Here is a 15,376-nt window from a genome sequence, read left to right on the forward strand (position 1 = left end):
CGCATGTAGCGGCCTTACACGCTTCGCGGCCTTTTGACCGGCTCCCCAGTCTCTCCTCTCATCCATTTCGTAGCAATTCCGTTTTGTGGTCCCTTTCTCACACGCGCGCTTCCGGAGCACACCTCCCGGACATCGTACTGTCTAAATTCCACAGACTGCGCGCTCTCATTGCCGCACCGTCCTCTGACCACCGATGTGCATGCCAAGTGCGAAACTGCAGCTGCGCGCGGCCGCGCCCCTTCGACACGTGACGTCTAAACCGCGCCGCCGGCTACCGCCTGTCACCCTGGCTTTTATGTGTTGCCGGCTCGTGACGCGAAGCCCTCCAGCAGACGCCTCATACCCTTGGCACACGGGACCAGTCACAGGGGCGCAGTTGTCACGACCATCTGCCGGTTTGTGCCTAGCTCGTCACCGGGCACACCACTTCCCCCCACAAACGATCAGACGAAAACTTGAGTCTGGAGGTTGGTAACTGTAGTGTGACCGCCTCTCCTCAAGGCCATAGCGAATGGGACTCAAACATGCCCAAAAGCCCCACACCGTATGCATCAGTGTCCAGGAGAGTAGCTGGCGTAGAGCTGGTCTCAAAGGCATGCCTGAACACGACTCAAGCCTCTGGCAACCAACTGCGGGGCACACACGACCGCGGGTGTGCGGTCCCCCCAGCTTTGTCCGCAGCTTCAGCACTACCACATGCCTCCACCGTGAACCTGTCACCAATGTGCAAGACCTGAACTCCGACTTGCAAATCCGACGCGAGAGCAGTCACCCCGTGGGGCATCTCCAGACCTCTGCACCACTCCTTCGCAGGCCTACTGCAACAGCATGATGGTTAAGCGCGGCAAGAACTAACGGCGATAACACTGCGGACTGCTTTTCGTGCGTAGCGAGTCCCTGGGCCGGCTGCGGGCACAGTGCGCCTTGCCTACTGTTCCGCTCACACTGCGGCCCTAAGCGGCTATGGCAAATGACAACAGAGTGCTGGAAATGATCGGCGCGACTATTCGTCGCACCAAACTCGCGAGCCAAAAGTCCATGGCGGCTCGTCGCGAGCCTCCAAGCGCGCTTCCACGACTGCAGGGCTGCTCTTTCGTTACTTGGTCTGGCGAGCAAGGGAGCCGCGTAACACACCCTGCTGCGGGCGGGCAGCTCTGTCCTCGCGTCGCCTAAAGCGCCGTCCAAGACATGCAGTGTGAGAAGCGACGCCTGGGCCTGGACCGTAGAGTGACGTTGCTATGCGCTTGTAAGCGCCTAGACTTGGCTTGCCCTCCGATGACGCCCACCGAACTACAGAGAGAGAATGCTTCCCGGACCCCAGTGAATGGCCACTCCACCAGAGTTCGTTACAGCATATAGTCTGTCCTGTGTTGGTAACACACCCTGCTGCGGGCGGGCAGCTCTGTCCTCGCGTCGCCTAAAGCGCCGTCCAAGACATGCAGTGTGAGAAGCGACGCCTGGGCCTGGACCGTAGAGTGACATTGCTATGCGCTTGTAAGCGCCTAGACTTGGCTTGCCCTCCGATGACGCCCACCGAACTACAGAGAGAGAACGCTTCCCGGACCCCAGTGAATGGCCACTCCACCAGAGTTCGTTACAGCATATAGTCTGTCCTGTGTTGGTTCGGTACGAGTACGGGAGTAACGAAAGAGCAGCGCCGGGCAAGGCCGGGCTTGCCCTTGTAGGCCGGGCAACAGCCTCATCGCACGGCACGACATCGCACGGCACGACACGATCCAACCATGACACCATCCCCTCAACCCGGTCGAATGGGCCGGGGCTAAATCCTGCTCTGCCGGTGAAATGCAATGCCCGCAGAATGGCGTGTCAGCGTCACATATACATCGCCTTCGCATTGTCGCGTGTGCAGTTAAAGCTTAGGGGCATGTGTTCTGTACCCGCGCAACAAGGGTGGGGGCCCCGCCGCCCAGTGCTCGACCGCGTCTCATCTCACCTCCACCTGGGTGCCCGTGCTCGCAGCGACACAGGGCACATCCGTTCCACCAGCCACACCTTCCCTCGCCGTCGCATGCCTGCGCAGCCGTCCTCCAGACATTACACACACACACACACACACACACACACACACACACACCTTCTGTTGCGACATGTGCTCCAAGGCCCGGCAACCGAGTCACCGCAACACGACACGCCGCGGAGTTGCCGCGCCAGATGTGAGTGTAATCACGCAAATCATCCACGGTGTGCATGGCACGCAGACACGCTCCCACCGCAACCCACCAGACTACTTCATTCGCGAGCGCGGCCAGGGATGCAGATGCACACCCACACGGGAGCACGTGCATGCGGCATGCCTGTAAACCAAACCTGCCCCCTCCCCCGTCTTCTCATACGCAAATGCAATGTGAACCCCATCATGCCGACGCGCGAAGTAAAATGGGCGCGTTGGCCCCGTCAGCAACTACCGTACTGGGCACGCCGACATTGCATGGGGTTGCCCCGTTGCATGCCATGCGCATTGAAGCATGCCGCCGGCGCCGTGGGCTGGAGTTTTAAGAGTCCTCATTCCGGGTTCAGTTCTATAAATGAGCGAGTGCCTACGCCAAAGTACTGCCTCTGCGAAGCGCCTAAAAAAGCAACCCAAGCGCCAAGCCGCAGACAAACAATTCGCAGATGTGCGCACACAGTTCCGGGGGCAAAACATCCACATCCATTCGCTGTTCCACAGTCACCGGGCTCGAATCGTTTCAATTAAGCATGCCACTCCCGTGGTCCCTGCCTCCCCCACGCATCCGAGCTCGTTCTCCTCCCCCAAGCAGTTGGAGCTGCTCAATGCTGCCGCGCCTCTTCTCAACCTTAGCATCAGCGTAATAATAACACCGAAGTGCCGACATGGCCCCTTTCCTTATCTGCATAAGGCAGGCTGCCTCTCACATCACAGAGCTCATCACGGCACGCAAGGCGCAAGCCCAAGCCGAGGAAGAGAGTTCGTCCCCTCGTAAAAACTGGATCGGAAGCCCAATCGCTACGTGACGATGAGAACGCAATTGTCACGAGCTTTGTGTTCGCGACAAGCAAAAGGAACACACGGCCAAGCACCAAATTCAGGATCCACTTGCGCCACGTGACGTCCGACACGACGTACGAAAGCATCACCCTTCAAAGGAAGGGTGTCAGCGGCATGGGCAGCCGCGCGACTCGCCGCAGCGCACGTTGCGTTTCGCCGGGGAGCAGAGCAGCAGTGCCTCAACTCCCAACGAACCGCAAGCGCCCTGCCGCGCTGCCTGTTCCGCCGGCGCGCCTTGCCTGTTCCGCCCCTGCATGCCTGCTCAAACCTTGCCCAGCAGCCGCGCCACCGCCTCTATCTTGTCCAGCTGCGCCTGGATGGATTGCACCACCTGAGCCGCGGTGGGCCGGTTGCGGGGCAGCGGGCTCCAGCAGCTCTTGGCCAGCGACCTGGCGGGTGGTTGCGGTGGTGGTTGTGGTGGTGGTTGTGGTGGTGGGGTGGCGGAGTCAGGGAAGAGAGAAATGGTGGGACGTGGGGCGGGGGTCCAGGCACGGCTGATTGGACGATTGGAGGCAGGGGTTGCAAGGTGAAAGCCTTGGGAACAGAAGCATTGCAAGGCAGGGGTGCGCGGTGGTGAATACGAGGCGGCGTGCATGAGGAGCACATGGGGGGGGGGTGGGGGGGTGACACGCCCCCGACAGGGACCGCTGCCCTCACGCCCCCTCGCTCCCTCTGGCTTCTAGCAGGCCCCGGGTTCTGGGTGTCCGGTCGCGGCGTCGCGCACTCACTTGTAGACGTCGGGTGTGTTGGTCGGGAAGGTGGGCCTCAGCCCCTTGTTCACCACCTCGTGGGGCAACTGCTTCAGGTTGCGGTCGTGGTAGGGCTGCTTGCCGCTGATCAGCTCCCACCTGCGCCGGGCGGGAACAGTGGTACGAGTTAGTGTTTGTGTGTAGGGTTAAGAGAGCGCCGGGCCAAGACTTTGCTGACGATGTGGGTCGTGTGAGGGTATACTGGTGTGGCGTGGAAAGCAATGTGCGGGCGCCGCAACGTGCCCGGGTGCGGCGCAACGAAGGGAGTAGCAAGGGAGTAGCAAGGGAGTAGCAAGGGAGTAGCAAGCAGAACGGGGGCACGTTGTGGAGCGTATTCAGACACCCGTCCGCGCGCGCGCTCACATGAGAATGCCGAAGGCGTAAACGTCAGCGCTGCTATCCACCGGCTCGCCTGCGATTGGGAACAATTCAATAGATTAGTAGGCCGTCGGGAACATCTGAATTGGTGGATAGGCGCACGATGGCCCGGTGCACGCCGACGTGGACACATGCCGTCTCCTCCCCCAAAGCATGCCGTCGCAATCACGCAAGCAGCTCAGCCAAACCGCGCAGGCAGCCAACATCGCTCCGAGCCGCTTCCGCCCCATGCCCTCCTGCCCTCTGCCCGCCGCTCCAGCCCCCCTGCCCCCTGCCCGCCGCCCCCCGGCCCCGCCCCCCGCGCCACCCACCCTCCACAAACGACTCGGGCGCCATGTGTGTCACGGTGCCGCACGCCTCGTCCGTCACCACGCTGCGGTGCCCGTCCGGCCCCGAGTCACGCAGCAGCGCCGCGTAGCTGCGGGCGCGTATGCGTGTTGGGGAACGCAACGGCAGGAGTGTGTTTGTGTTTGTGTGTGTGTGTGTGTGTGTGTGTGTGTGTGTGTGTGTGTGTGCGTTAGGAAACTACACGGCGAGAGGGTCATGTGTGTTGAAGAGCACAAAGAACACAGCGCGAAGACAGTGTATGCGGTGCAGCATGTGTGTCGGTGCCAACCGTCTTACTGCATCTGCTGCGCGCATGCCCTGCTGCTTCATCCAACCGCTTCCAGCCCCCATTCCCCCCCCCTCTGGGGCGCCCCCCCCGGCCCGCCTCACCCGAAGTCTGCCAGCTTGGCTGTGAAGCCGCGCGGGTCCCGCGGGCAGGAGCGCAGCAGGATGTTGGCGGGCTTGACGTCGCAGTGCGTCACCGCCATGGACGCCAGGTGCCGCAGACCCAGCGCCACCTCCAGCAGCGTCGTGTAGATGGCCTGTGTGCGTGTGTTACAGAGCACAAGGAACAGCGGGTGTGTTAGAGAGCAGGAAAAGCAACTACAAAAGCGGTGTGCGTGTGTACATGTGGGCGCATCCGCCTTCCACACCGTATGCGTCACGACCCTGGAGCCAACTCCCTCCTCACAAACACCAGCCCAGCCCCCCAAACTCAATGCCGCGCCAGAGCCGCACCCGCCACTGCACGCCGCCCTGCCGCCCTCTACCTTGTAGTTGGGCTTGTAGCCGCTGCCGTCGCGCGCCGGCGTCACAAAGTCGCCGCGGTTGATGGCGTCCACCAGCGTGCCCTGTGTGTGTGTGTGTGTGTGTGTGTGCGTGTGCCGGTCAGGTCGATGTGTGCCGTACACGTAAGGGGCTGTGGTGGCGGCTGTGGTGAGAGCGTGTGGCGTTTGCATGGCTTCCCCAACACCACGCCTTGCCTAGTCATACCTGGACGCCCCTAGCCCCGCCCCTAGCCCCGCCCCAACCCTCTCCCCATCCTCCCTCCTCCTCCCTCCTCCAAGCCCCTCCCACCCACCTTGTCGCAGTACTCCATGACCATCACTGCACACACCAGCCCGCCGCTGGCCGGCGGCGGCGTGTCGGGTGGCAGCTTGCGCAGCCGCCGCCGGCACGGCTGCGTCTCGTCGCGCTCCAGCAGCGCCGTGGGCCACTGCGCGTACACCTGCGGGTGGGGGGAATTTCATTCATGATTAGGTAAGGAAGTGGTAGACGGTAGATCTCGGGGGAGGGGCGGAGGCAGGGTGGTGTGTGTGGGGGGGGGGGAGGGGGTGCAAATCAAGGAGGAGCGAGGGGCTGAGGGTGACGATACAGGGTTGGGGCGGAGGGCAGTTTGAGAGGTTTGTCAATGAAGCGAGGGTGTGGACGCCACTCGTCCTCTCTCACGCTACATGATACGCAGCAACGACCCAGACCCTGTGTCCTCGCTCCCTTACACACACACACACACACACACACACGCACACACACACACGCACACACACACGCACACGCACGCGCACGCGCACGCGCACGCGCACGCGCACGCGCACACACGCACGCACACACGCACGCACACACGCACGCACGCACACACGCACGCACACACGCACGCACACACGCACGCACACACGCACGCACACACGCGCACACACACACGCGCACACACACGCGCACACGCACGCACGCACACACACACACACACACACACACACACACACACACACACCTGCACGATGTTGGGGTGGCTGATGGAGCTCATGATGGCCAGCTCCAGCGCCGCGCGGGTCAGCACCCGCCGCCGCTGCAGCAGCGTCTCCGCCAGCACCTCGGGCCGGCTGGCGGTGCCGGCGGCCAGCGGCTCGTCCTCCCCCGGGGTCTGGAACACCTGTGTGCAGTGAGTGTGGAAAGAGGAGTGTGTGTATGTGGAGTGTGTGTGTGTGTGTGTGTTTGTTAAAACGGAAAACGAGTACCGAGTATGGTCTTTTTGCCTGCTTGTCCTCTCCCCTCCCCTCCCTCCCCTCCCCTCCCCTCCCGCCCCACCTTGATGGCCACCTCCAGCGTGTGCATGCTGCCGCGGAACACCACGCCGTGCCCGCCCTTGCCCAGCACCTCCCGCAGAACCAGCTTGCCGGGGTCGTCCGCGAACTCGGCGGCGGGGTTCCTGGAGAGGGAGGGCAGCGCGAGGGAGGGGGAGCGCGAGCGAGGGAGGGAGTTGCTTTCATGATGAGCCGAGGAAGTGGTAGGGAGGGGGGAAGGTGGAATGGGGGCTGGAGACGTCGGGCAGGGTGCGCAGATGGGGAAGGGCTCGACATTGTGCATGTGAGTGTCCACATGTGTATGTGTGCCCTCCCCTCCCCTCCCCTCCCCCCCTCCCTCCCCTCCCTCCCCACCTGTTGCTGTTGCCCACGCTGAGCTCCATGTGCATGTTGTGCAGCGTCTCCTTGTAGCTCGTCACCAGCAGCCCCATCTGGCTGTGCGTGTCCTGCACCGTCGCCACCTCCGTCGACAAGAACTTGTCGCCGCCGGGCGCGCTGCCGCCCACGCCGCCGTTGCTGGCGGCGGCGGCCGCCATCATCATCTCCCGCGCCACGCTCTCGCTGATCGTGACGCTCTTGCGGCCGTTCTGGCCCGAGGCCGGCTTGGCGCCGCCGCCGGCGCCGCCGGCCTGCGCGTCGAAGGCCAGGATGCGGCGGATTCCGAGGGCGGTGACGCCCGCCGGCGACGGCCCGCCGGTCCCGGGGCCAGTGCCGAGGCTCCGCAGCGCCTCCCCCGTCGTGCCGCCGCCGCCGCCGCCAGGGGCGTTGGCGGTGCCGGCGTTCAAGGAGCCGCCGGCCAGCGCGGCGGCGGCGGTGGCGGCGGTGGCGCCGGCCAGGCTCATGTCGCTGCTGCGGCGGCCGGCGGCGGTCATGTGCCCCAGCAGCCCGGCCTGGCCGCTGACGGCGGTGGTGGCGCCCAGCATGGCCGCGTCGCCCGTGGCCGCCATGTCTGCCATGAGGAACGGCGCCATGATGCGTTGCAGCGACGACATACGAGAGTCGGCGCCGCTGGGGCCCAGAGAGCTGCCCGTCCGGCCGGCGGCGCCGCCGGCGGCGCCGCCCGCCGCGTCGCCGGCGTGCTCCGGCGTCATGGCGATCATGGACCCGCCCGTGAGCGGCGTGCCCAGCATGGAGCCGCCGCCGGCGGCGGCGGCGGCGGCGCCAGCCGGCGCCGCCGCCATCGGCACGATGTTTGCCGTATTCTGGCGGTTGAGCAGCCTGCCGTGCGCCGACGCGCTGTCGTTGGTGCCGGCGCCGGCGTGCGGCAGGTTGCTGCTGGTCACGATCTGCATCAGCCCCCACTCCACCGCCAGCTCGCCCACCAGCAGCTTGCGGTGCACCAGCGGCGACAGCACGTGGCAGGCCAGGCTGTGCGCCTCCACCAGGATCAGGTCCAGCAGCGCCGCCGGCAGCGGCTCAGCGCTGGTCAGGTACAGCCCGATGTAGGTGCGCGGCTCCTGCGGCGCCGGCGAATCCGCCGCCGTGGCGCCCGTGTTGCCGGGGCTCAGCACAGCGTGCGCCGAGGTGGAGCCGGGCCCAGAGGCGCTGCTGGGGTGCCGCTCGGGCGACGCGGGCGGGTGCGCGTGCGAGCCGGTGTCGGCACTGGAGGTGGTGGCGGGCGGCGGCGCGGCGGCGGCGGCGGCGGCGCCCTGCGTGCTGCGCCGCGTGAGGCCGCTGCGCTGCGTGTGCGGCGCGCCGCCGGGCGTGCCGCTGCTGCCGGTGGCGTGCGGGGCGGCGGCGGCGGCCGCGGCGGCGGCGGCCACCTCGGCCGGGTTGGCGTCGTCCGCGGGGCGCAGGTGCGTGACTGACAGCACCATGGACTGCGGCGGCTGGCCCACGCCGCGGCCCAGAGCGTAGATGTCGCGCGAGGGCGTCTTGGCGTCCTGTGCGTCAGGGAGCGGCACGGTGAGGGACGCACGCCGTGCGAGGGCAGGTGGAAAGCACAAGGCCAGCGCCTGCTGCCCCGCTGCTTGTATCATGTTCCCAATGTTTTACCCTTACAAGCCCCCCCCGCTGCCCCACCCGGGCCCGCCTGGTCGCACCAGGCAAAGCGCCGGCCTCGCCACCTTCCCCACGCTACCTCCTGCCAAACCCGCCCCCGCCAGTTGGCTCGCCCGCCCGCCTCGCGCGCGTAGCGCCCGCCCGCCCCCGACATCCCCGCGTCTTGCCCCCCCTTCATTGGGCCCGGGCACATGACCCCTTCAAACCTGGTACCTTCACCACTCCGTCCTCCATAAACGGCTTACAACCCTGCCCCCCCGCCTCCGCCTCCTCCGCCGCACCTGCATGTGGTCGTGGCACTGCGTGATGACAGTGCCGCCGTACGCACTGGCCGCCAGCTCGTGGATGGTGCGGATGAGCAGCGTGTGGTAGACCGAGAACGGCCGAGCCTGCGGCAAGGCGGGGCGGGACTTTGTAATACCGGTGCGTTCTGCGGATAGGGGCGACAGCTGCGGGCGCTGCTGCGGTACCAGTGCCGCTCCGCAGGACCGCCGCACCGCAGCCCTGCAAGCCCGCAACCCAGTCTCACAGCACAGGACCCTGGTGGCAGGTCGCCTCCACGGCACCTGCCTCCCCTCCACCCCTCCCGCCTGTCCGCTCCCTCGCCGTGCCGCGCCGCGCCGTGTCAAGCGCGGGGCCCCTCCCCTCCCCTCCCCGCTGCCCAGCCGCACCCCCCCCCCCGTCCCAACCGCCCTCTCCCACTCCCGCCCTCTCCCTCTCCCGCCCTCCCCCTCTGCCCAAGCCCCTGGCCGCCAGCCCCACCCACCTTGTACCTCCGCCCCACGATCTGGTGCAGCAGCACCGACGCCGTCACGTGGCCGCTGGACGCGCCCCACGCCGCGTCGTTGCACGTGGTGTCCAGACCGCTCCGCGCCGTGGAAAACGCCAGCCGCCCGCCGCCGCCCGCACCCTCCCCGTTCGCCAGCCCGCCCGAGGTCAAGGTGCGAATGCCGCCGGCGCCGGTGGGCGCCGGAGAGCCGAACACCGCCGACGGGCGGCCGGTGGCCTGCGGCTTGGCGCCGCCGGGGCCGGAGGCGGCGGCGGCGCCGCCGCCGTCGTGCGCGGAGGCTGTGTAGTGGTGCTGGCCGGTTACGGCGGTGCTGTTGCTGGTGCTGGCGGCGCCGGCGGCGGCGCCCGACTCCTCGAACATGATGGCGTTGGGCTGGAACTCCACCGCCAGGGCCACGTTGCAGCGCAGCGTGAGGCAGAAGCGCGCGTGCATGAGCGCCTGCAAGGGGCAGTGGGGCGGCGAAAGGGGCAGGGCAGGTGCGCGGGGAGTCAGAGGCGGGGACCGCAACGCGCCCCACATTGTGTGCTGCGGACTGAAGTGGTCCGGCCTCCCACCAGCCAGGCGGCCCGGGACCCGGCCCGGCCCGGCCCGGCCCAACCCCAACCCGCCCGGTCCGTCCGTCCATCCGTCCGGCCATCCGTCGGCCTCAATGCTCCCAGCGAGCGGTGACGCCCAGCTGCTGCTCGTGCCATTGCGTATGTCCTGCGAGCTACCCACTGCCCGCCACACCAGTCACCCGCGCCCTGCCGGCGAGCCCTCAGCCGCCGTCGCTTGCCCCGTCACCGCGGCCTCAGCTACACTGCCAGCTGCCGCCCACCACCTCCCGCCAAGTTGCCGCCCCTCAGCCCTCCTCTTGCCCTCATGGCTCTCAGCGCTGCCGCCATGCCAGCCGCACCACTGGCCCCCCCCCCCTTCCCCTCTCCTCTCCTCTTCTCTCCTTTCCTTTCCTTTCCTCTCCTCTCTTCTCCCCTCCTCTCCTCTCCTCCTCCCCTCCAACCCACACCCTACCTGCAGCCCCAGCGAAATGCCCGCCACCAGCTGCTGTATGGAGGCGCAGGCGTGCATGGCCTGCACCATCTCCACCGCGTGGCAGGCCAGCGCCATGTCCGCCCCCAGGCAGCACTGAGCCACCGCCATGCCCACAAGCTCCAACGACAGCGGCGCGCGAAACAGCGCGTCGAGAGACGCAGCGCCGCCGCCGCCGCCGCCGGCTCCGCCGCCGCCGCCGCCTCCACTGGCGTTGGCGGCGGCTACCTGGGTCAGCCCGTGGGCCGAGCTGTTGGCGATGCTGACGAGCTGCGGCACCGCCGTGGTGGAGTGCGGGTCGGCGAGGTTGCCTGGCCCGCCGCCGCCGCCGCCGGCTGACGTGGACCCGAGGATGGTCAGCGCACCGGCCAGGTTGGAGCCGTGGTAGAGCGGCAGCGCCGCGAAGTGGGTGATGCCGTGGGAGCGGTGCAGGTGCGCCCAGTCCAGTGGCAGAGAGGGCGCCGCGCCGGCGGCGCCGGCGGGCGGGGGCGCGCCGTTGGCCGTCCGCGGCGGCGGCACGGTGCGGACAAGCGCCGCCTGTGCGTGCCATGGCGGCCGAGGGGCGGAGACGTGATGAGTCGAAGGGTACGCATGCATGTACGGCGTTCGCGGTGTGAGCTGTACCCGCTGGCCCCGCGGGGTCACGAGCGCGTGTGGTGCAGGTGTCGGTGCGTGGGCGTGCGGAGCAGCGCGTGACCCGCACCGTACTCCATCGATGCCCAATCAGCCACCACCCAGCCAGAGCCACCTGCGTTCCCGGCCCTGGCGCAATCGCTCGTCCACACAACACACACGCGCCGCCTCCGGCCCCAGCCTGCCAAGCTACCCAAGCTGTTACCCCCTGCCTAGCCCTGCCCCCCAGCCTAGCCCTCTAACGCACCGAGGTGCTGTACATGTGCTGCAGCGAGTGCTGCTCCGGCGTATCCAAGCTCTGCGCCATCTCGCCGGGGTCAGTGATGGCGATGCAAGAGCCGGGCGGCAGCACCAGGTGCTGCGGCCCGCGCCGCGCCAGCACCACCAAGCAGTCGTGCGTAGCCGACAGCATGGTAAGCCTGCGGCGTGCGAGGGCGGGTTACGCAGGGTTAGGAAAGCTGGCGAGGGTCGTGGAGAAAGGAGTGGGTGATGGGAGGGGCGGTAGGTGTTGGGAGTGGCGGTGGATGACATGTGAGCGTAGGACGACACATGCGACATCACTCGGGGATCGAGGGCAACACCGCGCTCCACTGTGGACAAGGGCCACGTACACGACCTCCTGCTGACATAATCCAAGAGGTTATGCAGTGTCACGCCAGAGGTTAAGCTGGGCGGTGTTGGCCGACACGTATACAGAACTCACCCGACCGCCGTGGCGCCAGTGCACTCCATGGTAAGCTTCAACGCCATGTCAACACGCGAGATCCATGTACCCTGAAGCGCCGCAAGGTGGCGCTGCAGGTGTAGCACCTGTGCACCGCGCGGCGATTGAAAAGTTCACAGCCATCCCGAGCCTTGACCGACACAACCAGGACGACCAGGACGGCCAGCCATCCCAATTCACGTGGATATCTGACAACAGAAGCTGGGCTTGGGCTAGACATCCTAGGACGGCTAGAGCTCTCGACTGTGGCAAACAAGTTGCACTTGCTGCCGCTCCCGCGCGACCAAGACTAAGCTCCCGCGCGACCAAGACTAAGCTCGATAAAACCCAGCCAAGTTAATCTTAAAGCCCACGGGGTTGCAAGTTTGACGGGCAAACCAGGTGGCGTTCTGAACGTACTTCCGCGTTTAACAAACGCCTTACCACTGGTGGTACTGTTGCAGTCTGCGCCACGCCAGCTGGCTGCGCCTTTGTGGACGCTGTTTGGGGAGCGGAGGCACCAGCCGATGCTGCGGGCACTGTGCCCACTCCTGGCGCCGCATAGATTGCTGCCTTCGCGGCTGGAACTGCATTAGCATCCAGCTGGGCTGGGCCTGCAGCTCCTCCAAAACAGCAGAGAAAGCCGGGCATTTCCCTCGTTTAGACGACCGCTAGCTTGTCAAGGCTCCGGGGTCTGCACTTGGTTCGTGCATATTTTCTATCGCAAGCAACGAGGCATAAATCTTCCCTGAAGTCCAGGTCTCTGAGCAAAGTCTATAACGTTAGCCTACAGAGAAGCGAAAGTTTCGAAGCACCCCACGCAGCGCTGATAACTTGGTATGTATGATAGAATGAACGTGTATGGGGGAAAGAGTCCCCGTTTGCGGTGGTAGCGCCGGTTCTCGGGCATGGGCGCCACACTGGCCCGGTCACTTTTTACAATCCCCGCGGCTTGGGGGGCTGAAGGAGGGGCAGCGGCCCTGGTCGGTCAAAGTCTGCAACGACTGCTTGACGACCTGGGTGAGGACCGTGCATGTGCGGGGACGGCTGGGCACTGGGGACGGATTGATTGACAGGTTGACGGTTGGGACAGCTCATGTGTGCTCTCTTCTCCTCCCCATCCCCAGAACCGCGACGTCTCCGCCGCCAACGTGATCCGTGTGCTCCTCCTGCTGAAGCTGATGGGCTTCGAGCGACCGACCAAGCTGCAGCGGCCGCCATGGCCGCCGGCAGCGGCGGGGCCGGGCTGAGAGCCTGAACGGCGCTAGCAGGGCGTGGGGCTGAGGGTGCACGTGTCGATTGGCGGCGAGTGACGTGACTACTTTGTTAGCTGCGGGTTAGCACGGACTGTGCACCCCACCCAACCGGCCACGTCTGGATTTGCGGGGATGCCAAAGGCCCCCAACATAGAGGCGTGTGCTTAGTAGGCGCCCGCGTCAAGGTGGCTGGGTTGATGACGACCCGGGAGGGGAGGGCTCAGCCCTTTTCCTGCCTCCCTAAGGCAGCCACCTCCTTGTTGGCAAGAGTTCGGTTGACGACCGGAGAATGCCCGGAACTTAGGCTGATGCACAGGTTGACGCGATAGGGCATCCCTGGAGGATGACCAAGGTTACAAGCAACGGAGGAGGATACCAACGCAACCCCTCACGTGCGTGGGATTAACACGTCCAAGCACGAAACATTCGTTTTGCCTGAGCCATTTCCTAGCAACACAAGTTCCTCTTGCCCGCTACCGGGCCTAGGTGGTCACCAGCGAGTGGCGGTGGTCACGTGCACACACACGGCGGGCTGCTACGGGCCCCCACCCGGGGGTTGCTCCTGAGCGCCAAAACCACCCGTTCAGGCCAACACACCATTGTTTCGGCTCGGCGCAACGCGTCTGTTGCACCAACATACGCAAATGGCGCGCCACTCCAGCCTAACAGGCAGCCCTAGCCCCTCATGCAAGCGGTCTGTCCTGTTGGCACCCGTGCTTTGCGGAGCCCGCGGCCCGCGACCCGCGTGCCCCTGAAACAGTCGCTGTGTGCACGCGGCCCCACGACAACGGCCCCGCTCCGCTCCGCCCCAGTGCCGCGCCTCCTCACGGCCGCTCCGCCCCTCGCCGCGCCGCCGCTGCCCCCATGCCCATGCCCATGCCAACGCCAGGTCCAGGCACTAAAGGCACGTTCAGGGCAGCGGGCCCACCACCACCGCGTACGGCTTGATGTGCCTGTGCAGGGGAGCAGGAACGGTCAGGGCGGGGGCGAAGCAAGGCACTTGGCTGCCGGAGCTTTCATTCCGCCAGCACTGGGCGGGCCTGTCGTCCAGATGGTGGTTCGGCAGCTGTGTGCCGGTGGATATTCTCTTGTCGAGAAGGCTAGCACCCAGTGAGGCCTGCCATGCACCCCTTTCCTCCGGGAATGCAGGGTTGCTGCTACCCACCAGGTCGGCACCAGACCGTTCTGCACGTACGGGTCCGCCTTGACGAACTTCTCAATGTCCTGTCGGTGTCGGTGAATATTGCATTGGGAGAGCACAACGGGGCTCTTCAGGTGTGTGCGTGCGCGTGCGCGTGCGCTAATGCGCGTGGACGAGGTCGCACGGGCCTGGGATGCAACACATACCTGCACAGCGCATCGGTGCTGCAACATTGCCACCGCAAATCCCCGGGCACACGCACCCACCTCGGGCACACGCACCCACCCCGGGCACGCGCACCCACCTCGGGGGTCGTGTCGCGGAACACGAACAGAGCCCCCTCGGGCGTCTCGCCGAACGCGCCGGCCATCACCATCTTGCCAGCCTCGGCCTGCACGAGTCAGCGGCCGGCATGTCAGGGCACGGTGCAGGCTGCAGAGTGCGCCGTGTGCCGTGGTCCGTGGATCCAGACTGCACCAACCACCAGGGCCGAATCAGCTGCCGATCCGTGACCGGCGCTGCCGCGTGGCTCCTGCCCGGGTCCGTGCACGCCTCTCCTGGCGCTCGCTGGCCCCCCTTCTTTGTTGCTCCTGATTCTTATTCTGCATGGGAAAGACACAAAGAAACAACACCCGCACCTGCTTCTTTGCGCCCTCGATGTGCGCCGCGCGGTACGGCGTGCGCTTCTCCAGAATGTCGGGCACGTACCTGCATGTACGACGGTATACAGCGGCATTAGAACTGGGTGAGCACAATAGTTCCGGTGCTGTGATCCGCATGAGCACGCTGCCTCTGGGCGAGGAACTGGAAATGGAGGTGGTGGGAACGATGCTGCAAAGCGTGAGGCAGCCTCGGAGGCCAGAGAGGCCAGCGCTTGTGTGAGAGGCTTACGGCGGCAGCAGTGAGCAGACAATACGTGAGGTGCCAGTGATAATGCGAGCAAGCCTCACTTGTACTCGAGCAGGTAGTACTTGGGGGCGGGAGCCGCGGAAGCCTGTTGGACGCAGCAACCAGGGGTGGCGTCAGTCTAGCCGGGCGGGGGCACTAGGTGCACGCCCGCCAGTGACCAACCCAGGTCCAAGCTGCAACCTGATGACCGCTCGTATTGTTTGATCACTTCATGTTGCCATGCCGCTGCAATCGCACCATCGCGCGGACGACGGTCGAACGCGTGCGCACAGGGCCCAACACGCGCGTGGTGGAAGCGAGACGTGCCAACATTATCTATCTGTAGCTAGTGTTACAATAGTCTGTACGTTACCA

At 65.9% G+C, this 15,376-nt stretch overlaps 3 protein-coding genes across 3 annotated transcripts; all 3 read right to left on the bottom strand.

Annotated features, from left to right (window-relative positions):
• Positions 1–2: 2 nt before the first annotated feature.
• CHLRE_07g325753v5 (uncharacterized protein) lies at positions 3–3,192 on the bottom strand. The gene has a single exon (XM_043064080.1). The coding sequence runs from the start codon at positions 3,112–3,114 to the stop codon at positions 2,824–2,826; it is 291 nt and encodes a 96-aa protein (XP_042922647.1). The 5' UTR covers positions 3,115–3,192; the 3' UTR covers positions 3–2,823.
• A 54-nt stretch (positions 3,193–3,246) lies between these two features.
• CHLRE_07g325754v5 (uncharacterized protein) lies at positions 3,247–12,562 on the bottom strand. The gene is made up of 16 exons (XM_001702808.2): positions 12,161–12,562; positions 11,717–11,823; positions 11,261–11,432; positions 10,363–10,917; positions 9,331–9,792; positions 8,846–8,953; positions 6,918–8,446; positions 6,568–6,688; positions 6,254–6,412; positions 5,564–5,710; positions 5,253–5,333; positions 4,873–5,024; positions 4,467–4,573; positions 4,141–4,189; positions 3,757–3,876; positions 3,247–3,417 (listed from the first exon to the last, which is right to left on the bottom strand). Exons 1-16 carry the CDS (start codon positions 12,365–12,367, stop codon positions 3,291–3,293), a joined length of 4,203 nt encoding a protein of 1,400 aa, XP_001702860.2. The 5' UTR covers positions 12,368–12,562; the 3' UTR covers positions 3,247–3,290.
• A 733-nt stretch (positions 12,563–13,295) lies between these two features.
• Positions 13,296–15,364, bottom strand: CHLRE_07g325755v5 (uncharacterized protein). The gene is made up of 6 exons (XM_001702807.2): positions 15,260–15,364; positions 15,064–15,107; positions 14,752–14,821; positions 14,418–14,504; positions 14,138–14,196; positions 13,296–13,925 (listed from the first exon to the last, which is right to left on the bottom strand). The coding sequence occupies exons 1-6, from the start codon at positions 15,332–15,334 to the stop codon at positions 13,883–13,885; spliced, it is 378 nt and encodes a 125-aa protein (XP_001702859.1). The 5' UTR covers positions 15,335–15,364; the 3' UTR covers positions 13,296–13,882.
• Between the last annotated feature and the right edge of the window lie 12 nt (positions 15,365–15,376).

This window comes from Chlamydomonas reinhardtii, chromosome 7 (assembly GCF_000002595.2).
Source record: "Chlamydomonas reinhardtii strain CC-503 cw92 mt+ chromosome 7, whole genome shotgun sequence".
In the NCBI taxonomy this organism is placed as follows: domain Eukaryota; kingdom Viridiplantae; phylum Chlorophyta; class Chlorophyceae; order Chlamydomonadales; family Chlamydomonadaceae; genus Chlamydomonas; species Chlamydomonas reinhardtii.

What these genes read in the sequence shown, in the direction of transcription:
- CHLRE_07g325753v5 (XM_043064080.1), bottom strand. Translation starts at nt 3,114, where the DNA reads ATGCTTTCGTACGTCGTGTCGGACGTCACGTGGCGCAAGTGGATCCTG.
- CHLRE_07g325754v5 (XM_001702808.2), bottom strand. Translation starts at nt 12,367, where the DNA reads ATGCCCGGCTTTCTCTGCTGTTTTGGAGGAGCTGCAGGCCCAGCCCAG. An exon ending in GCCAAGCTGGCAGACTTCGG is followed by an intron (nt 4,574 to 4,872) that starts GTGAGGCGGGCC and finishes ACGCGCCCGCAG; the next exon opens with CTACGCGGCGCTGCTGCGTG. An exon ending in AACACACCCGACGTCTACAA is followed by an intron (nt 3,418 to 3,756) that starts GTGAGTGCGCGA and finishes ACCACCCGCCAG; the next exon opens with GTCGCTGGCCAAGAGCTGCT.
- CHLRE_07g325755v5 (XM_001702807.2), bottom strand. Translation starts at nt 15,334, where the DNA reads ATGTTGGCACGTCTCGCTTCCACCACGCGCGTGTTGGGCCCTGTGCGC. An exon ending in TCGAGGGCGCAAAGAAGCAG is followed by an intron (nt 14,505 to 14,751) that starts GTGCGGGTGTTG and finishes TGACTCGTGCAG; the next exon opens with GCCGAGGCTGGCAAGATGGT. An exon ending in TCCGCGACACGACCCCCGAG is followed by an intron (nt 14,197 to 14,417) that starts GTGGGTGCGCGT and finishes CGACACCGACAG; the next exon opens with GACATTGAGAAGTTCGTCAA.